This window comes from Pipra filicauda, unplaced genomic scaffold (genome assembly GCF_003945595.2).
Source record: "Pipra filicauda isolate LSUMZ 115617 unplaced genomic scaffold, ASM394559v2 scaffold153_size1761393_pilon, whole genome shotgun sequence".
Taxonomy (NCBI): Eukaryota; Metazoa; Chordata; class Aves; order Passeriformes; family Pipridae; genus Pipra; species Pipra filicauda.
Window position 1 is genome coordinate 574,544 of NW_024104029.1, and position 22,787 is coordinate 597,330.

A 22,787-nucleotide genomic window follows, 5' to 3' on the forward strand; every position below is an offset into this window, starting at 1 on the left:
AGATATGTGATAGTCACTGTCAGATGGTTATATTTAAACGAATTATAGGAGGGGTTGTTACTTATTCGATGTTTTATGGTGCTTAATTGTATGAGCAGTGCAGCAGCATCCCTTCTAATGTGTAAGTACATAATTATTCTCTCTATGTTCTCTTAGGTTTTAAATAGTAACTGTCATCATCTCATTGTAGTGGTTTTACCTCTAATGGACCTAGCCTTTATTTGGAAACCATCCAGGTAGCCAGGCCCCGAATGTGTATTGGATTGTAGTATTGTTACATGAAGAGTCTGATTTTGGAGCTTAACTGTAAGTTACTGTTTCTGATTTTATAATGAGTAGTTTCTGGTGACATAAAGGCAACATTATTCTCCAGATAATGGTGTCCAAATATCTTAGTGCAGAGAATTTAGAAGCTTGGCTCTTGGGAAGAACTGCTTAAAAGTGAATGTTGATACTAATCCGATTTCTTTTAAATTTCTAATACTACAGTCTTATTACATACATCTTTTGTGAAGGCATATTTCTTTGTGGAGCATTGCAATGTGGCATACATTCAGAGAAAATAACCAGTGTTAGCCTAATTCTTTTTTCCATACTTCTGTTGTAAAGGCAGAACATAGTGTGGGCTCTTCCTTGAGAAGGATCACGGAAATTCATAGACCTGTCAATTATGGATCTTAATGAGAGTGACCTATTTCTTAACTGATTTAGATAGTCATCCTTTGTCAGCTCCTTAGAAAATGTGCCTTCAGCCTTCCCAATGTCATAATCCCTGCAGTTCATGTCATGGAGGTGCAGTAAGGGCCATTTTGTAGTGATGTACACTTTGAAATAATCCCTATACTGAGATAATTACTGTTTGTTTGAACTACCATTTGGTGTGCAAGACACTTCACTGTCTTGTTACAGAAAAATGGTCAAAAAAGTAAATTCTCTAACATACAATTTCAGTAGTAGAAAGCGGTATTCTTTATTTGGTGCTGGATGCACGGGGAATACTTCCAAGCGTTTTGTGCATACCGAGTATAGAAAAGCTCCTATTTATGTACCATTTTTTACATACATGTTCATTGGTTTTCCCAGAAGAAAAATACTGATGATAATAATTTCCTCAAAATCATTAACATGTGTTTCCTCCTCTTTGCACATGTCTCGGGAGTCCCTCTGGTGGTCAAAGACTGAGAAGTTACAGCTGACCGCACAATGAATTGGTCGTACTTCCCAAATATGGAGCTTAGTTAGTGTACCTAGGCTGGTTACTCTCCCATTTCTCTTTTTGGTTAATGTTTAACATGATCCTAAAAAATAAGTATTGTGCTGTTCCATAGGCTAGTGATTTTTAAGAATAAGCATTGTATTTTCCCCACCAGCTAAGCAAATAGTTCTTCATGTGGCAACAGTTTTATTTGTCCAGTATCCTAATCTGTTATAGCTGTATAGGGCATGATTCTTATACTCTAAGAAATAATTCTACTTCAGTGGCCTCTGGCAATGTAATATACAGGTTTTTATTATTTCTACAGTTCTCTGACTTCCAGTTAATTTTGTTTCAGAGTGGATAATTTAATACAAAATTAGCAAGGGTAACTGCTGCTGAGTCTTTAAAGCCTATTCTCCCAGAATCAGGAGTAGATTCAGATTTAGCCTGGCTCTTCCTGGAAATATAGTTAACTGGATGACAGTTGGAACAATTGGCTTCTGGAAGCAAGTAGCTTCTGTATGAAGTGAAACTTTTACTACACTAAAGAATACAGTGGAGTGAATGAGGGTAGGATAATCTAGTAATGTTTTATTTACTTTAGTTACTGACATCCTCAACTATAGATCTTTTCTGAAATAACTGAGCATTTCCTTCAGTTGTATTAGACCACACATGTCAATCACTTCTGTAAATTTCTCAAGGCTGTGATTATTTTCTTGGATGTTACATTATTTTTTCTGCTGCAGCTCTTTTACACTTCCTTCTAAGTAGTATCCTTTTTTTTTTAACACAGATAGGTTGTCAATTAATTGAACTGTTTTTGAAATCATGAAAACCTGCTTTTTCTCTGATCTCTTGTTTGAGTGAAATCTTTACTACATGTCTTGTCAAGGAGACGTTTAAGTCAAATGCCTCAAACTAAGCATGAAAGGACTTGAGAGACATTTATAAATTGATAATAGGAAAAAAGTGGCTGTGGAATTCAGTTCATATTATACAGAATTAATAATTAATATATAAGACATGCTCATCTTACACTGAAGACAAAGTATTTTTGTCTTGGTTGTGTATGTTTATTGGTATTTTTGTTATACGTAACAATTACAGAGTTCGTTTTTCAGCTGATTGGGTGCCAGAAATTGTTTTATGCACGATGTCAGTGCAGCTTTAGTCTGCATACATTTTCTGCTTCGTCTCGTTTGGCATCCCTTTCAAATCGAAAATGAAAATGTGCTCTGGGGCTAATAACAGTATTTGCAAAACACGGTTTTCTTGAGCTTTGCTGGAGGAAGGGTTGTAAGTTTATCCAAATAGATGTATTTATTTTGTCTTTGCAATTCTATGTTGTGTATATGGGAAAAAAACAACATTGTAGATGAAAATATTGCAGTCCATTAGGAAGGTGTAAAGTAGGAACATTTTGTCTAGGTCAGTAATTAGTTTGTCTTTTCCTTGCACTTTTCTTATTGAGAAGTTACAAATAGCTTATAAATTTACTGTGAAAGAACACTTCTAATTGAGTCACTCTGCTGTTTTACCTTCTGAGTGTCACATTAGAAGATACCAAGAATTAAGAAGTTTAGGTAAATATTTATAATCTAATCAGTAATTTGTAAGTTTACATTGCCTTCTTTTTTTCATCAAGTTATAAAAGTCAAAACTAGGTAATTCCCATTGCCTTTCTGTAACGTCTTGTTTAGAGAAGAGGTCTGCATAGAACTTTGAGAAGAAAATATGGTCTGATTAACAATTAGTCTAAGGACTTAGGTTTTATGTTCAGCTGTGTTGACATTTGAGTTTTTCTCCTTGCAGAATGAAATCCTGGCACCATTGAAATCAATATGAGTCATGAGATCTGAGTGCATGAAAGCAAATGTTTTATTCCTCACATTAGTTTCTTAATATATAAATTCAGCTATTTATTTTCACTCACCACAACAACATGCAATAAAGTTTAATAAATTACACAAAGATTCTGGGGTAATATATGAGACCAAATCACCAACTTTTACTACAAAATGGAATTGGTTTGCAGTTTGTTTTTTGTTTTGTTTTGTTGTTTTAAGTTTGTTTGTGTTTTTAAGTTCCTGTTCATGTTTATGTTTGCCTCTCTAAAATGCAAATTAATGGCAGTAAAGATACAGTTATGGTAAAACTGTCAGTTATCTGACAGATTGTTGTATGGCTCAGCAGCAGCAGAATCTGCAGGATTCACCTTGCCATTCTCTGAAGCCCCATTCAGTGGTGAAACAGGCTTTTTCAGGGTGCTGCAGCTTTAAATAATAATAATGAAAAAAGTAAGTTAGTTCCTGTGTTTTGAACCATATTTGTTATGACTCTGTATTAACCATGTCATGTCAGCTTAAGTTCTTCAGAACTAATCAAATTGTAACGTATTTTACAATGACAGAAGAATATTACAGATAGAGTCAGCTTTACTGACATTACAGCTACAGTGAAAAGTGGTTTCAGGAGCAGTTAAAGAATTAAAGGCTAATCCAGTGATGTTAGAAACAAATTTTAGCAAATTAGAATTTTTTTAAATTTATGTCATAAGCTTTTGGCATTGACAAAATGTTTTCAGGTTCCAAATATGCTTGCAGTTATTTTAAGGCTGATCTCTAAGAACTACTCAACTCTACACTCAAAATATTCAAAGGCATGTAAAATAAATAATGTATTAAACCTTGGATTGGTTATTATGTCTTGTGGTGCTGTACTTGTCCATACCATTAATCATTTTTCAATAACCACCAGTGCATACTCAGACTTTACAAATGTACCTATTACAACTTTCATGTTCATGACTAGTGTTTTAAAGAATACTTATGCTTCAGGAGTTGAATTTGCAGAAGGAAAATGCTTGCATATTTAATGAAATGGATCCTTTTACCAAATAAAGTGAAAATGCATGAAATTATTAAAAAAATAAATTCACGACCACCAAAATTCTGCTCTTCTTTTTATTCCAGAATCGAATGGAAGAAAGCAAAGCACTCTTTAGGACAATTATCACATATCCATGGTTCCAGAATTCTTCAGTTATTCTGTTCTTAAATAAAAAAGATCTATTAGAGGAGAAAATTATGTACTCCCATCTAGTTGATTATTTTCCAGAGTATGATGGTAAGTATAATGACATCAGAGTTCATGCTCTGTTTACACTGCAACAATGGCAAACTGTAGTAGCTATGTCCAAATGCTAGATAGATAGATCCTTTGATATATTTTACTCCTTCAAGAAAAAAAAAAGTAAAATGTGATGGAACTGTTGTTGATTTTTAGACTGCTAGATTTTCATTTTCTTCTGTAATTAGTTGTGGGTAGCATGGCAGAACCTTTAGTGGGAAATTATAGTGAAACGCATTCTGTCCTTTTTCGTAAATTGGGGGAGGGTTTAAATTGAAGTGTAAACATTAAAAATAAATAAAATGCATTCCTCAGTTGTACACGTAGTCGTTCATACTTTTGGGGTTTTGAGGTTTGGTTTTTTGTAAGATTGAATACCTAAGGGGAAGTGTCATAAACTGTCTGTAACACTCAGAGAAACAAGTGCCACCCCTTATACCCTTTCATTGTACCTTTTAGTTTATTTTAATTTGACATTAATTATGTGAAGCTAATGTGCTTGTCCATAAAAAGAACTGTGTGTTGTATAAGTGTTTTTACTAAAGCTGTGCTTTCAGAAAGTTCTTCTGAGAGGAAAACTAAGCATTTTGAGGTAACTTGAGTGAAAGAGGCCTTGGTAACAGAGAAAAATCGAACTCATGTAATAAAAGAGGTCTAGAGAACTAAGTGTTCCTATTTTTCAAAAAAGAAAATTGATTTCATCCCACCAGGAAGTGAGTAGCTGATTGGGAAGCTGAGAAAAAGATTAAAACTCTCATGTACAAATATGGAAAGTAATAACAGGAAAAATGTACATTTTCTGTTCTGTTAAAGGGGAAGGGAACAATCAACAGCCTTCATGATCGATTGGACCATATTATTTGTGAGTCAGTGAAAATTTAGTTTCATGGTACCATACAGAAGAAAACTAGCAGTTGAATAGAAATATGCTTGTTCTTTGGAATTTAATTTGTGTGACACGTTCCCTAGATGGCATCCGGAAGGTGAGAAGACCCTACAATCTGCTCAGCAGTTATCACCACTCAGGTGTTAACAAATGCTTGTCCTGAAAAAAAACCGAGACAGAACTCAGTGGCTCAGCTCATAGAAAGTCTGTTTCCCCTGTCCTTTGCCATTAATGAAGGGAAAAAAATATTATGGACTGGTACAGGGTTGTTGGAGTCAAGACCTGGAAGTCTTCAAGAGTCGTTGTCTCTTAATTCTGCAGATCTTTCAGGACTTAACTCCGGAGGCAAGGTTATGGTTTGATTTGATTACTTCCAGTGACAGAGTGATGTCTGTGACTTGCAGAGGTCACCATGTGGTCTCGTCTTCTGTCCAGCACACTGAGGATGTGGGAAGTGGGAAGATCTGAGGAAGGTATCAGAATTAGGTATTTTTCAGCTGGATCAATTCTCTCATCTGTTTTTCTGCACAAAGGAGAAGGTAGCATAGGGATGAGAACTGCTGGCCAGGATACCAAATTGGATGAATTAAATCGAGCTAATCAGTTAGCTCGATTAGCTAATCGAGCACAGTGCATTGGAAGGAGGACCCGATGCATGCTCATGGGTCTGTGGATTGCATGAAGACATCCTTGAATGGCTATTACTAGAAAACTGACTCAAAGACTGAAATGAAGAGCTGGGAGAGTGTCTTGGTTTGAGAGCCCCAAAAATCCAATTCCTAGTCCTAGCCCCCTCCCACATCTCAACCCAGTGTGAGATGGTTTCCAGACACCACAGAAGACTCAAAATGGGGGAAAGAGAATATATTACAATGACTGTACAAATAAATACTACAATACATTATATACAGTCTTAATTATCTCTACCATGACATAAGTATTTACAATGGATCAGATCTGTTCTCCCGTGCAAATAAAAGTCCAGGAGGGAAGAAGGGAAAAGATCCTTTTCTACTCTCAGAGCAGCAATGTCTCTAAGGCAGCAGGTTCTCTTCTTCTCATGCAGCAGCTGTATCTGGATCTCTGCCAGTACACACGAGGGGTATCCAAGCCCCTCAGCCCGTCGTCTTCAAGCGAGGGTCTTCTCTTCCGTGGACTGCATAGCAGGGACAAAACTCGCTTCACCACAGTCATATCATGGGGCGTAAGACCTCCATGAAGGTCCCTTCCTCAGGGGATTCACCCCTGAGTCAGAACATCTCCGGCGGCTTTCAGTTGAAGGCCTTTGCCTCAAGAGTTCTACCAGAGCTCCTGTACTCTGTCTCAGGCTGCCAGCTTGGCAGCAGCAACGAGGGGGGGCCAAGGTCACCCCCTCTGCATTCTTTCTCAGAGCTTTTTAGCTCCTTTCTGCAGTGCTGTAGCACTTTAAGACTCTTTCAAGTAAGAGTCCATCATCATCCTCCTTTCTCGGAGGTCTCCAAGGAGTTTGGGGTTTTAGTTTCAGTTCTTACCCAAACTTCCTCTGTAGAACTCAGTTCTCTCTCTGCTGCTGGCTCTTGTTCTCTTTCTCTCTCTCCTTCCAGGAGTTCTCTCTGTGTTGCTGCCTGTGCAAGTTTCGAGCTGGCTTCCCGCCAAGTCCCCCGAAACTCGACAACGAGGACCCGCCTCCCAGAGAGGGAAAAGAGAAAAAAAAAACAAGCAGCCAAAGCTATAGCAAAAATATATATATATATATATATATATATGTTTTACATATGAGACAGATACACAAAAGGAGAATACCACACACCGGGGGGGGGGGAAGGGGGGAAGGGAAGGGAGAAGGACAAAAAGGGGCAAGGACCGCACAAGTCAAACAACCAGCCGAAGGCAAATTAGCAAAAATCTCACCACTTCCCTTCGAACAGGCAGGATGGCTAGACACGGCCCTTGGCTCTCCCCTCACGGGTGGCAGATAACAGCAGTCACTGTAGGCCTCGGCTCCAGATAAGCCCGACCGAAACAGGGACCCACCGTTCTCGGACCTCGCCGGAAAGGAAGAGAGTGAACTATCTTATCAATGCCTTATTTATACCCTAGGTTACGTAAAGGAATAGCATGGAATACTTCCTTGGTCACCTTCCTAGTTCCTTCCTGGTTACAAGCTGGTTTCCAGGAAGGCCTAGACTGAAACCATCACACTGCCTGCCTGTTGCCACTTGGTCTTATCTCTTCTGGCTCTCTGCCACCATTTCTCCGGTCAGTGCAGTTCTGCCACCGCTTTTCAGTATCTCTTGCTGCGGCTCACAGTGGAGAAACATCCCCCAGCTTATAGCTACAGATACATAGTCCAGCTTAACACTGTTCCAAGTCCCTGCAGCCCCAGCCGGGGGCTGGGGGGCCAGAGCCCCCCAGGGGGGCTCCTGCCCTCACTCCTCGTGGCTTTACAACATGGCCACTTCTCCCACAACAACTACAACAACTACCTTCTCTTCCGTTCTGCTTGTGATATGTTTATATTTTGCAGAAGCACTCATTGGGTAAAACCTCAAAACTTTAAGGGTCACCACCCCCTGGGGTTTTACCATTTTATAACTTCAGGGGGAAAACTGTTTCCCCCCACCACAGAAAGGGAGAGAGGAGTGGCTATAGTTGGGAGGAAAAGAAGAGAAAAATCCTGGTGTAGTACTTCTTACGTAGATCTTGAATGTATCATAAAGAGAACAGCCTTCAAGAGCTGCTGATTAGAGCAGTGGACAAGAAACCTACTAATTCATATGATAATTCTTTTCCAAGTGTCCATATTATTTAGATCAGAACCACTTGGCAGTCTGACTTTAACACTAACTCATTCTACTTTTTTTTCTAAAGTCCTGAGGTCATAAACATACTTTCTAAGTTTAAATAATATATATAAATATATAATATGTATATATAAGATATATAATATATATATAATCATAGAGGTATGATTAAGTAAGCAAATTTGGGTGTAGGCTTTGAATAACCCAATGGATTTTGAGACAGCACTGTGTCTAGCTACTGTGAAACTGTTTAACAAAATTCTAGGAAACGGTTTAAAAAATTAGGTGGTTTCTTTTGAAGAAATCATTGTCTGTGAAAGTCGAAAAGTTTTCTTCAAAAATACTCGAGATTTATTTGTGCTATTGTGAGACTTAAAATTGCTGCTCTTTATAGTGTGGGCAGCCAAGCGAAAGGCTAGAGAGTGTTGTGTTTTTGAAGCTGTAGAAGCGATGATGTCGTCTGTGTTTGTATGTGTATATATGTACATCTGTTCACGGCACATACACCCGTATATTGCAAAATCTTACACCCCCTTCACGTGGATTTGCAGCACTCAGGAAAGTACATGATTTCTCATCCATACGTTCTTTTCCTAAATTTTATAGAATTATCCACATTGGAAATATTAGCAATTACAAGCTTGAAGTATTAAAAATAAGTTCTATTATCCAGTTGTTGAAAAATATGTGGACATATGCTGACCCACAAAGTACAGATTTCGTAATTACTGAAGGACAGAGCCACCCATAACAGCTGGCTGCTGGTATTTATATTGCCATGTAACAACAGGACTAATGAAGAGAATAGGAGGAGGCAAGAGTATAGAAAATGTGTGTTCTGTAGAAACTCACGTTCCAGAAACAAGAGAGCAGGGGAACAGTGGCTTCTGTAAGCAGCACTGGAATAATGGAACAGAATTCAGCAGCATGTGGCTTGTGTTCTTGCGTCTGCGCTGCTCTTTTGGCTATGAACATGAATGAATCCTCACTGTTCTAGGCTGGAAGTCATTGCCTTCTGTGTTCTTTTAAGATGAAAATGTAGTTTGGTTACATTGACTCTCTGTCCTTCTGAGAGTTAAAACCTTAATTTAGATCTGATAGGATCATTAACATACATAATGTAGAAAACAAGTAATCGGTTAGAACATGAGCCTTTTGCAATCAACAGCTTCAGCTGGAGAGCACGTGTATTTTATTATCCCTTAAAGTAAATTAAGTTCTGCTGGTAATGGTGTCAGACCAGTCCAGCATATAACTTCACTACGCTTCTTGTTAAAATACGCATAAAACTAGTGAATCTTGCAGGGCTAAAATAACTGAAGTCTAATTTAGGTATAGCAGGTTTAGAACATTCACCAATTCTATTAGCATTTTTAAAGATTTAATAATATAGCTCATTTTTTTTGTTTTCATTCTGTTCATTTATAGATCACTTGTTTTAAACAGCTGATTTCTCTTAGTGAAGAATGAGGATAGTTAGCAAGAAAAGATCAGCTCTGAGTTGGTGAACTTCTGAAATTTCCTTCTTTATTTTTAATAGTTCCTACCACAAAGAAAGTAGCCAGTATATGATATTATTGATTAGTAAAAGATTCCCCATGTTCTCTTACAAGAGGAGCACAGACTGAGCCTTTCTTGTTTTCTTTTAAAGAACTTGAAATATGAAATTGACTTTTAAGAAAATGGAATTTTTTTTCTTACAGGACCACAGCGGGATGCACAGGCGGCACGAGAGTTCATCCTGAAGATGTTCGTAGACCTGAATCCAGATAGTGACAAAATTATCTACTCTCACTTCACATGTGCTACAGACACAGAGAATATTCGCTTCGTCTTCGCTGCTGTCAAGGACACAATCCTACAGTTAAACCTGAAGGAGTACAACCTGGTTTAACTGTGCCTGGGGGGTCCTCCAAAACCAGCTTTCCATGATTGAAGATACACAAGAGGGACTGTATTATAATCTGTGAAAACAATTTGCATAATACTAATTTATTGCCGGCCTGGACTCTGTGAATGTCCACAGAGTTTGTAGTTAATATTATGATTTTATTTAAACTATATGGAGGAAAAACAAAAGATGCTGAAGTACATTCACAGCATATTTCCTCATTTTTTTAGGCAAAACCTTGTGACTCAATGTGTTTCAAATTCTCAGTCATACATTTACAAAGGATAGCAGTTTTTTGCTATTGAAGCAAAATCAAGCTGGTTTCCTCTTTTCCTAACCCTTTCTCACCCCCTCCTTTCCTTCCCCCCTTATGTTTTACAGGGTACAATGGCCTTTTTTTCCCCAGTTGCATTCCTGGGTGAAATATTTTCTGTTGGGTGATTTGGTCAGGAAAATAGTATCATCACAATTTAAGTCATCAATCATTGTAATTTTACAGTATGTACTTTCTCTGAAGGATCAAAAAGTATTGATACTGTGATTTTTAAATTCTTTGCATGGGTGTCTTCATTCTGTCTTCACTTTGAGACTAGAAGATTGGGATTGCAAAGTAGAATTACAGTTGTCTAAGGATATTAAATTTATCCGTAATTTTACAGTTCAGAAAGGTGCACAGAAGACAATAATGAAATAATTAAGACACAGTTTTGGATGTACATGGAATATGTTAGAATCTCTTTTTAGTTGCCATGTGCCATTTTTTTCTCTCTCCTTTTATTTACAGATGCCAAATAGAAAAGTGAGACACTACAGTTTCCCCAGTGGCTACAGCCTGAAACAGTGTTGTTTTTCTCAGTTTTGTGGTGTGTTTTTCTTAAGTTAGAGCTTTTTTAAGTGTTCTTTTTCCACAGTAGTAAAATTATTTTTATTGTACAAAATTCATGTTGCCAAATCTGGCTTTTTATAAAACCAGTGCTCTTGAAACAAGATACTGATTGAAATGCCAAACAGAGGGGTTGGGAACTGACCTGATTGAGTCAACTGCCAAATGATTAACATATGCAGTTTTAGCTCATGCGTTCCCTTTTTTAGAAGGTGTTCCATTTTCTAATGCCAAACCAACAATGTAAGTGAATATGCTATGAATATGACATGCATGTGGTCTACTGATTTAAAAACAGTTTAGATCTCTCCCTTTGTCAGTTAAGACATGAGGTTGTTTTCCATAATAATTTCAAGGCACCTTTAGTTGTGTAACACAAAAGTATTAATGAGAGATCATATTCAGGAACCTTTCTTGATAAGGTTGCTTGTTAACTAATTCACAGGCATTTGATAAGCTTTGATGCAAAATAGCCTCTCTCAACGTTCTTTAGAAGAGATTTGTAAATGTAAATGAAGCAGTGAGAAAATCATTCTTTAAATTTAAACGTGCGATTTTTTAACAACAAAAATGCAGCACACGTAGACAAGCCTTTATTCTGCAGGTTGAAAGGTGTTTTTTGACCAGGTGCACGATTGCTAGCAAGCTCTAGGAAACTCGGAGTTCAGACTTGTAATTGGATTTATTATCTGCAATGCCAAGTAGCACTAGAGTGCACTTAGCACAGAAATTGCAGCCACATAGCAGCAGATGGGAGGTGGAAAAAAAGAATGGCTTATTAGTTGATTACCAAAGTTAACAATAAATACTAATGAGACGGTTTTCATCCTTAACCCTCTCAATTCCAAAACAACAATAACAAGAACAGTTGCTATTTTTTGCTCCCTCTTAAAACACCGTGTAATTTAAAACTGGTTGTAGGTATAGTGCAATTATGAATGCTATAATCATTGTACATACATATATATATATATATATGGCAGCATCCATATTGGCTTTGTAATCATTAATTTTTGGCAAATTGAATGTGCTGTATTGATATGTATCTATGTAATTGTATTGTATGTCTTATAGCTAATTCACATTTTAAATAATGTTATTTTATTTACTTTTTTAAGAGAGAAGAATGTAAATTTTGTCAGTTTATTTCTGACTAGGGATTTGTTGTTTTTATTTACAAAACAAAATACTATAGTACAGAGCGGTACTAGCATTGTGCTGTATAAAATCATTTCCACATTCCTGAGAAGGAGTAAATTGGAGACACCCAGACAGAGGTCATTCACATTCAAAACAATGCTTAAATCTTGTCAGGGCTTTATACAGCTGTAGAAAACAAACTTATTAGAGAACTTAGGCCATTATATCTCTAATTGGAACATAAGCTTTAAATATAAATTAAATTTTTATTTATCAGATTCACATTAGGTTACTTCTACTTTTCTGGTAGGATTTATTGGAAAAGTAAGTTTATAGATATTTCAAACCATTGTATATAAGTACTAATGTGTGTATGCTGTTGCCCTAAAAATACCATGATAAAATATAAAACATCAGATCAATTAGTCTTTCAGAAACTGCAGAAACTTTATGAATAACAACAACAACCAAAAAGTCACTATAATTAACAATTTTAAGGAGTTAAAGCATTTTATTTAAAAGTAACACTGACATTCTGAATAGGGGATCAGAACAGTGACTCTTTCTTACGTACAGTTTAAGAAAATTGGTCTTGATCTTGCTATAAATTCAACAGAGCTTCTGTTTTCACAGTTCCACTGTTGATAATATCCCTTCTTTCAGCCTGGGAATACATTGCCCACACTGGATTCAGTGCTATAAATGGAACTGTAGCAAAAAAAAAAGAAAAAAAAAAAAGAAAAAAAAAGGGGGGGGGAGGTAAAAACCCCAAACAAACAAAAAGCCACACCAGACAGTGGTGTCTAACAAAAGTTTGGGCATTTTTAATTTTTTTTTTTTTCTTATAGGATATTGGGTGGGGGAACAGGAAATGTGGTTCGGAGTTTTGTATAAAAACCAAACAAAAGTTTACTCACGCTTTCTAGTTACATTGTGATTGCAAAAGTTTTCAAGAGTGTGTGCCACTGGGCTATTTTCTGGTATTTTTTAGGTGAGTTGAACCTGTGGCAGTGTTTAGATCATTTGAGCATGTTCTGGAAAAAAAGATATTCAGCATGCCAAGGCAAGCTTTACATGAATCACCTAACACAGCATTGCAGTGTGACAGTTTACAAAAACATTTTCTTTTTAAATGACACAGCTGTTCCCAGTTGTAGTATATTCCATTGTGGTGGTGGTGGTGCTGTTGTTTAAATTGATGGTTTCTACTATGCCTTATAGTGCTTAAGTCCAGAAGTTTGTGCCTCTAACATGAAGCTGAAGGCAAAAACATCAAGACAGAAACCCTTTTAACTTTGCCAAAATGATGTGTTTTCTTTGAATGGTATAAATGGGGGAGGAGGGAAGGAAAACATCTTGGGAACCTGTGTATTCTAGATGTTCACTAGCACAAGAAAGCTGTAATACATGTTTTACAGAAACCTTGAACTTGCCTTTTTCACTAATTAACTGACACTGTCCTTACAGATGTAGGATGATGCAGCTATAAGGGCAGTTTACTTTTTATAATTCAGTCTCTTTTGATTGTCAAGGTGTATGGACTGTAATTTTTAATCATACTGCCACATGATTGTGAATCCCTTTTTAAAGTTTGAAAGTGGAGAAGAGACTTTTAATGCTGGAAAACAGTCAGAATTGACTGCATGATCTGCAAAAACTCTATATGGGAGAAAAGGGCTGCATATAAAGATACTGCTAGACTCCCGTAAGGTGCAGAAGACTTTCAGATTACTCAACCCCATGACCCTTTCCTTGTTAAACATTCTTCACGAAAGAATAAAATATTAGGAGAAAACATGGACATGTTAACCCACATGAAAAAAAATAAATTTAGACAATAATTTATTATCATGTGCTGCTATTTTTGGAGCTCTGTGCATGGTTTTCCTGCAGACTATTACATTAGTGAACTAATGAAGTGTTCACAGCATATTAACAAGGCCTACACATGACCTACCTCTAGTTAAGTGATCAGTAAATATGTTTTGGAGAGACCGACATAAGTTAGGAAATTTAAATGTCCTAGTATAAGTGATTAACCATGATATTTTAGAAATTGAGATTTTGCAAAGGTGGTCCAGTCCCTCTTTTGATATAAACCATAAATTCTAAAATTTAACAGGCTTTACAAAACTGAAGTCATCTGACTTTGTCCAGTTTGTTAGTTTAGTAGAGATCTTGCAAAACAATACATTTAGTTTGAGAAGTGGAGCTGCTGATACCTCCTCTGTTTTGACTTCTGATTACCCATAACATTTTGAGTTCTGTCAATCAACCAGGAAACTTTCCTATGTAGTCAATGCATTGAGGTCAAGATTTAGCTGGTTAAAGGGATTTTGCCATGTGTTTCACTTGAGCTTTTTCACAGTAGCCATGCTGCAGGGAAAAAAGAGAGATTTTGAAAATATTGTCAAAAATATAAAGCCAGCCATATCAAGGTAAATGTAAATCTGTTGATTCGGGGGTTTTTTCTCTTAAAATACAGTTTAAGATTAAGTCTGTTGCTGGATTTCTCATTCACCATGCTGCAGGAAATCCTTATTTGACCAGTTTTAATTTTTTTTTTTAGGGAGGAGTGTCAGATGCATTTTAAAACTTTGAGTATTTAAAAATAAATATCATATTTGCTGTTCTTAAAGTGTCATTTAAATGCATGTATTGTGTGTTGCTTGAGGGACAGAAATAGTTTTTTTGAAAAACTAATACTGTACAGTTACTGCCCCTCAAAAATGTTGCTGGTTAAAAATACAGTATTTTTGGCCAATACCTTCGTACTATAGTATCTTCATTCCTGAAATTTAGTTTTTCTGAAATCCTGTTTGGGCTTTTTGTTCTCCCAAAGTGCTTCTTGTTATAGTAAATGGTGGATAGATGTGTTACTCCACAATTAATTTTTAATTATGTGTGCTCCATCATCATTGTCTAAATATTAAAATTTCCAGAATATCTTTATTACAGCCAGACATTCAAAACCTTTGAGGTTTGTTACAGTGGAGATGGTAATTTGACAGTATTATTAAAAGTTTGGAGTTTTTTTGGCTTGTGTACAATGGAAACTCAGAAATGGGGGGTGAGAAGAAATAAACCCCATACCTTACTACTAGAAAATTCAGACTGTGTAGACAGGTGAATTTCTTAAAATATTTTGGATGATTGCAGTAGTACTGCAAGAGCAAGGTGTTCCTTAGGTCATCTTGTTCACCTCTGCCGTGGCAGGAATAAGGGAAAGATGCCTATGAGCTACTTCTCAGGAGTTTGGCTCATACTTTGTCAACAATTAGTGGATCTCCTGTCTTCATTACTGAAGAAATAGAAGTTCAGGCCAGTTGCAAAAATTAGTTTGTTTTCTATTACATGATCACAATGGTTTAAGTAAGATTCCCAGAGTGCAAACAGTTTACCTAAGCAAGGACTTGAGTGAATGATTCCTCATTTTAATTTCCAGTTACAGAATGTAAGGGAGAGGAATCAGTAGGGAAGGATTTATTTTATCTTTATGTCTCAGTGAAGATAATGCCAACAAAATACAGTGTCAGTGGTGACTGTTGGATATGTGAAATAAAAGTAGAAACTATCTGTGTGATAAATTGTGCATAGTTGTGATTAAAACCTGCCATCAGATTATTACAATCATCTCACCAGATTGCTGAGCACTTGTAGGATACTGTTCCAAACACCTAGGAGTTCAAGAGTATTTGTAGACTGCCACAAAATACACAGTTGCCAGCTCCTCAGTAGCACATGTGGTGTCAGTATCTGACATCAAGGCACCTGCCCCACTCTCATAGCTTGTTGCTACAAAAAAGAGCTACCCTCTGAGACCTCCTCTGTTCCCAGTTTTCAACTGCTGGGAATTTTTCCTCTCCCTTATTTCAACCTTCCTGCTTTGCCAATGAGTTGAGTGAAAAAAAAAAAAACCAAACCCTCTTCTTGTTTGACTGCTTTACTAATCTAATTTTCAGGGGTGTCAGCTGATTTGGCTGACTAATATTTCCAATAAGTGCTAAGCTGACTAAGTGGAAGAGGTAGAATTGTGTGGCCAAAAGGCTTAGAAATGAAGAAAAAAAGGAATAACACTCTTCCCCTTTTTAAACCTAGTCCTGTAGTGTCTAAAACCTTCATTTTATGCACTCTGGGGGCTGTTAGCTATTCTGGCTCGGAAGGGTTGCACTTTTCACTTTGAAAGGTCTTGACTGCATTTTTATCTGGGAAGAAAATGAAACTGTAGAAAAAGGAGAACTCTTTCCTACTCCGCTTTAAAGTTTCACACCAGTTTCTATGTATATGAAGTAAATGCAACTGTAGTCAGACTGATGCCAACAAGTCACCCTTAGTGTTAAGGATGGAGAAGTACAAGAATTGGGCTTTCATTCATCTTACAGGGCAAAAAAAAAAGGAAGAAAAAATAGTTCATTTCCAGTAAGATCTTAAAAAAATGAAAGTTTTCTATCTTATTTAAAATGCTGTGCTGCTGTGCATGACATTCAGGGTTTGCTGTGTCCTTGTCCAATGCACTCCTTCCTTCTCCATTCACACTCGTCTATCACACTGATTAATTGCTTCCTGCCATCAAAAGAAAATACTTCTACAGTATTGCTTTACGTATGTACACTCTGGAATACTTTCTGATCCTTGTGAATTAAATGTAAATTGATCTGATAGAATTCAACAAATGAGGATGTGTAATACAGCTGAAGAGGAACACAATTTCTGCTTAATCTTGTTTAATGTTCCTTCTGCCTTTTTGTTCTGATTATTTTTCTGTATCTTTCTTTTATCCTGCTTGCCATAAAGAGAAGGTTGCTTGACCTACCAGATTCAGTTCTGGTAGTCATTACAGAATTGATTATACTGGCTGCATTAAAGACAAATTGTGAGTAAGAACAGCTTCAGAAGGTTCCTGTAATCAGGGGCAGATCCAATTAGCCTTTTGGACAGGCATTTCGGAAAACAAAACTGTAACACTGTAGTTGGAATAAGTCAGCTGAAGGATGTAGTAGGCAAATGTGAGCCTAATTAAGCCATTTCAGTATGTCATTTCGCATTGTCAATAGAGAACTGTTTGCCAGGATGTTACGGAAAGTTTGGTTTTTTTCCTGCAGTCCTATATGAGGTGGTTAATGCAACGATTAGGCTGGCACTCAACTGAAGAGATGCTTTAATTCGACTGTAAGTTCAATGTATTCTTGCGGCGATTATTGCATAAGATTACTTTATATGATGCTAAAAACAACGAGAAGATTACTTGCATGCAGTAAATATTTAAGATATTGCACTTTTATACATTTATTATAAAGAAGAATCACTCCCTAGAAATAAAATTCCATTTATCTCACAATGAAGTATCTGGAGTCTCTTAACAACTGGCAGTTATTGTGCACTCAAGTGTGATTATTGTATACTAGAGATTAGTTCATTTGTTACCATATACTGCAAAATACTTGATTTATTATAAATGCTGATTTTGGAAAGGCAGAATAATGTTTTTGTGACTGTCTTGATGTCTACTTTTCTCAGCATGTCTTAGGAGAACCTGATTTATTTTAGTTGGAGAAACTGACTGATGTAATATCCGCTGTCAGGGTTTTTCTTCAAGTGCTTTAGAACATCACTTATCTCACTTTACCAAAGTTAAGCAACCTGGTTGTAATTGAGGCAGAAGATATAAACATGGTCAAATCTGATACTTCCCTTGCATAACAAACTTTTAACACATTAATCAGTAACATGATTATAATTTAGTTGACGGAGCTATTTGTCTTAAATTGCAACAGGCTGTGTTGGTACTAAGAAGACATCAGTTTTCTTTTACAAGATGTTGGAAGTGTTCAAATAATGTTATAAATAATATCTGTAAAAACAGCTTAATGGATATTTAATATGGTCTAGAAGTTGTTTGAATCTCTTGTAAGAAATTATAGAAATGGTGCTGCAAGTGGAAGACTTCTGTGGTTATGGATTAAACAGTTCTCTTTTGATATATATTCACATTCATACATGCTGATTTCATTTCTGCTAATATGAAACAAAAGCAACTCCACTGTAGATAGCAAAATGTAATCCTCAGTTTAAAACCAGAAGAGCAAAGCATTATACAGCTAGAAGGTAAATATAGGACTCATCCTAGATGATGGTGTAGAGTGTAAATGAGCACAACAAATTTCCTAAGCAGAGAAAAGCTTATGTAAACTGAAACCATTTGTGAGTTGTTGGGTGTCTGTTTACTTGTTCAAGATTAATAGGAAAAAAAAAAAAACAAACCTGGGTTTGAGATACTTTGTTAGCATAACTGAGACTTCTTTAAACATTTTGCATTACAAAGTAATGCAGGTTAAAAGTTCTTTCTCCCCTACTCTGATGTTCAAGAGTTGAGTAATACATATTATTGCGGAGTGCTCAAAATGGACACCTCCAAGTTGCAACAGAGGGGAATAGTGTAATGCTGCAAGGCATGGAAGGCAAACCTTACATCCTCAGTCATGCAAGTGAAACTAATTTTGCTAGTTTACCTGTAAAATATGCATAATTTAGTTATTTGGTTTGTCTTCCCAGTAGAAAATAATATTATGGCTTCCGTGTCTTAGCAGATAGTCTTTTTACTTCTTCACTCTTCAGTTGTTCTACTGGAAATAGCAAAGAATAGTTGTATTACCCTAGGCTACAAAACCAGAAAATTGAATCCTTTCCCCAAATCTCCATCACTAAATGTCCTGATTTAATCTCTTAGAGAGCCACAGGTGTGACCTTTATTTAGTCTTCTATTGCACAGCACGCAAAGAGACAGGTCTTTGCCACCAGAAATTAATGAAAAGGCATACAAGTTTAGCTGCTACAGACTTCATTTTCTGCAGTCTATTCATCCTGGTTTAGTCTTTGCTTTCAGTAATTCTGTGACCAGCACATTTTAGGAGAAGGAAAATAGATGGAGAAGGAAAATTTTCTACCTGAAGGTCTTTTGAGTAAAAATTCGACTCCAGTGACATCTCTGAAAAAGAAATCTACTTCTCAGAAGAGGCTTCTTTTGGAGCTGATCGTCTGAAATTTCCAAACACAACTTGCTAGTTGAAGTTCTGTAAGTGACAGATGTTGAAGCATTAGTTTAAATAGAGTGTTTGTTTCCATCACTGACAGCAGTCTATCTTGAGCAGGTTGACTTAGGCCAATGTAGCATTATTTAAAATGCTTATGGGTACATGGAAATTCCTATTTGGTGTACATCTGTCACTGTGGAATGCTGTGTCACCTGTGAACCAAGGGTCCTAAAGAGTGGAAATTTTAACAGAAAGTCTTGGTGTCTGATGTTTCTGTAATCAAAGCAAGAGCAGGTCTGCTGTTGCTTTAGTGCAAAAGAATTTCTCTGCTACAGAGCTACCATTTTCACTTTCTGGGTTTTTTTCCTCCTCCCGCTCATTTTTATTGGAAAAATAAAAAACAAAACACCCTCCCAAAGGAACCGGGAATACTGATGACATTGTGCACTTACATTCCAGACAATAGTTTTTAGTCATATTGTTAGAGCCTACAGGTGTCCAATAGGTTTATGAATATGACCATTGGCTGTTGACTGTGGGCCTTTAATTACATCAAACCTGCAACATCAAGGGGGATTTGATATGTAGATGCTATGTTCTTTAGGAAGATACCTTCCTAAAACACCTTTTACACTGCATAAGTTGCTTCCAAATTTAAGATTTCTCAAGTGGTGAGAAAAGAAATAGGTGATGATAGGATGGCCATTAGCCATATGCTGAGGTCTACAGTGAGAACAAGCAGGACACTGGACTGTGAAGCACACACTGAAGTTACTGTTGATGGAGGAGGAGACTTTGTAGAAAACTATTTGACTTATGCTTAGGCCAAAAGTACACTGGGAAAACAACAACGGGAAATACATCACACCACTTACTAAAAATTCCTTTGACAATAAAAAAGGTGAAGTCTGAGGCATTTTGCCAAGACTTCAAGGTTGTCATTGATGACAACACAATTTGAGAATGTATCTGTGCATATACTACCTAGATATGAATTCAGGAGCTGTGACACTTAGAAAATGGTATATATAGATAGTGACATAAAGAATTTAACACAAAGCAAGTGCCAGGCCACACAATTTTACATCTTTCATCAGAGACAGGTGCAAACACTTTTAAGTATATTTTTCTATAGGTACATGCGCATTTCTATTGGCATAGCAAGCATATCAGGCATTTTGTGATATCTGAGGAGGCCATAGTCTTACAGAAATGCTTACCTATTTAAAGAATTTTCAGAAAGATATTGTAAAACAATTGTAATTTCATAGATGTTAATGAAAACTACAAGTTGTATATTGATCTTTTTGTGTGTGTGTGTGCAATTTCAATTAAACAAGTTTATTTTAAAGGTGTTTTCTACAAGAGCCTGACTTTTTTGATGCCTTACAGCTAAGTACAGCTATAGCTTTCTACTGTCTGAAGGGTATTAGGTTTCACAGGCTACAAGGTTTATGAGAAAATCGTAAATCCTGTGGTTAAGAGACCAGAAGCAACTTGGGAATGCTGTAGGAACGGGAGGCAAGAGAAAGTGGGCCCAAAGCCTCTCGGCTCGGGCTCCTGACAGGCTGATGGGGAAAGCCAGAGCTGCCCGTGGGGGCGAGGCATTGGCCAGAGACACGGGCAGGTGGGCGAGGTCCCCGGGTGACAGTGGGGATCGAACCCGGGCTTTTCGGTCCAGCTCAGCCTCCCACGCCTCGCCGGACCCGACTCCCGCCTTACAGTGGCTCTGCTCTGCCGCCACACACTCGCCAGCCCACCCTCGTTGCGCAGCAGCCACACCAGCGGCAGCCTCACCAGCCCCGCCTCAGCTGCAGCCACGCGCGACCTCCGCAGCCCCTCGCCTGCCTCCGCGCTTCTCTCCCTGCTCCTTCCCCTCCGGCAAACTCTTTCTCCTCCTGCTGCTGCCCGGTACCTGCTCCGCGTCTCACAGTGTCATCAACATTTCACACTCGACTCGTGACTGCACAGGAGAGAGGCTGAGATGTGTATGAGAGCGTGGCAAGAGTAATTCTCTTCTCGTGGGCGTTGAGTGGCCCATTCCAGTTGGGGAACCCCAAATGCATTGCTACTCTTGGTTCCAATACCCTTCAACTGCTCAAGTAGAACAGGACGTCTCCCCTCACTGCAAAGCCCCCACACGGGCAGCTGTGTGCCAACACACACACACAGACACACACACAGAGACACACATACCCACACAGAGACACACAGACACACACATACAGATACACACACACACACATACACGCACAGTGACACACAGACATACAGACGCACAAAAACACACACACACACACACACACATACACACACATACAGACGCACACACGAACACACAGAGAGACAGAGACACACACAGACACACACAGACACACATACACAGACATATACACAGACACAGACACACACACACTGCTGCTCTGCAAAATACCTTCTGCATCTATGGTGCTGTTAGTGTCCATCAGCTGCTGTCTTGAGCGAAACATCCCCAGCGTCTGTCCGGCTGCAGGTACTGCACTGTGTCGCAAGGTAACAGCAGGGTTGGGCAGAATTGTTTTAAGGGCTGGGGTGCCGGCCTTCTCTAATCAGTTCAGGGGTGTCCTTTGTTTTTCCTGCTGGGATCTGTCCTTGCAATGAGCTGGGTCCTTTAGTCATGCTTACTTGACCATGACTACACAGTAAACATCAGCTATCAACTAGGCACATATGCACTTATATATGTATCTCTTCAGAAAGTTCATACCATTTAGAATCATAATCATTCAGATTGGAAAAGACCCTTAATATCATCAAACCCAACCATCGAGTCCAACTGCCAGGTCCACCACTAATCTGCATCCATCAGTGTCACATCTACACAGCTTTTAAATTTCTCTGGGGATGGTGACTCAACCACCTCACTGAGCAGTCTGTTCCAGTGAAGAAATTTTCCCTAATATCCACTCTTAACCTTCCTTGGCACAACTTGAAGTCATTTCCTCTTGTCCTAATGCCTGTTACCTTGGAGAAGAGACTCACCCCAAAGTGTTACAACCTCCTTTCAATTAGTTGTGAAGAGTGGTAAGGTTTCCCCTGAGCCTCCTTTTCTTCATATTGAACAATCCCAGTACCTGGTATTCATTACTGGCAAGAGAGGAGAGTTCCTGGAACTAATCTGTGTACTTGGTACTTTGAAAGTGCCAATTTATGAAAGCTTGAGAAAATTTTAAGTGAGATGTGGAAAAAAGAAGCATAGAGTTCTGCAAAGAAAGACCACAATTTTTAGACATTTATTAGATCAATAATGAAGATTCAGTAACAAGACAGGTATTGCTGTAAGTTCATCTTTACCAGTAGCAAAGAGAAGAGAAAGGAAATACAACATATGGGAAAAAATCTAGTCATAAATCATCAGAATTCAAAGGTAGGGAGTAAAAAAATTGTTAAAAGGAAGTTTAAATACCAACAACTCTTAAGGATAATGTAGCACTAAAAAGACAGATATTTTCAAGTACATTAACAATGTTATAGGTCCTACATGGTTTTACCCAAATGGTAAAAGGCACGTATGAAAAAATTAGGAAGCAGGCATAGCAGATAGCATACCACATCTGGTATATATCTGAAGGGAACATAGCAAGGTGCTGTCAAATGAATGTGATTAAATACTTGCTAATCCACTAGTCACTAGGGATAATGGCGAATAATATTGAGTAGAAATTAAAACAAACGCAGATAACCTGCAGCCAAAAATTCCAAAGAGATCTTGTTCTGTTTGATGTGAAATTTTAATAAACCATAAACTCTGAGAGAAACACCAGAAAACTGGAACAGTGCTGCTGTTGTGCTACTATCAGCTTT

At 37.7% G+C, this 22,787-nt stretch overlaps 1 protein-coding gene across 1 annotated transcript in view; it reads left to right on the forward strand.

The window, feature by feature from the left end:
• The window catches only part of GNAQ (G protein subunit alpha q), a 136,979-nt gene extending 116,684 nt beyond the window's left edge, over nt 1-20,295 (forward strand). Inside the window, exons 6-7 of the mRNA XM_027713756.2 lie at nt 4,174-4,327; nt 9,703-20,295. Of these exons, the coding sequence (XP_027569557.1) occupies nt 4,174-4,327; nt 9,703-9,893 (345 nt within the window). The 3' untranslated portion in view covers nt 9,894-20,295. The remainder of the gene's footprint in view (nt 1-4,173; nt 4,328-9,702) is intronic.
• The last annotated feature ends 2,492 nt before the right edge of the window (nt 20,296-22,787 follow it).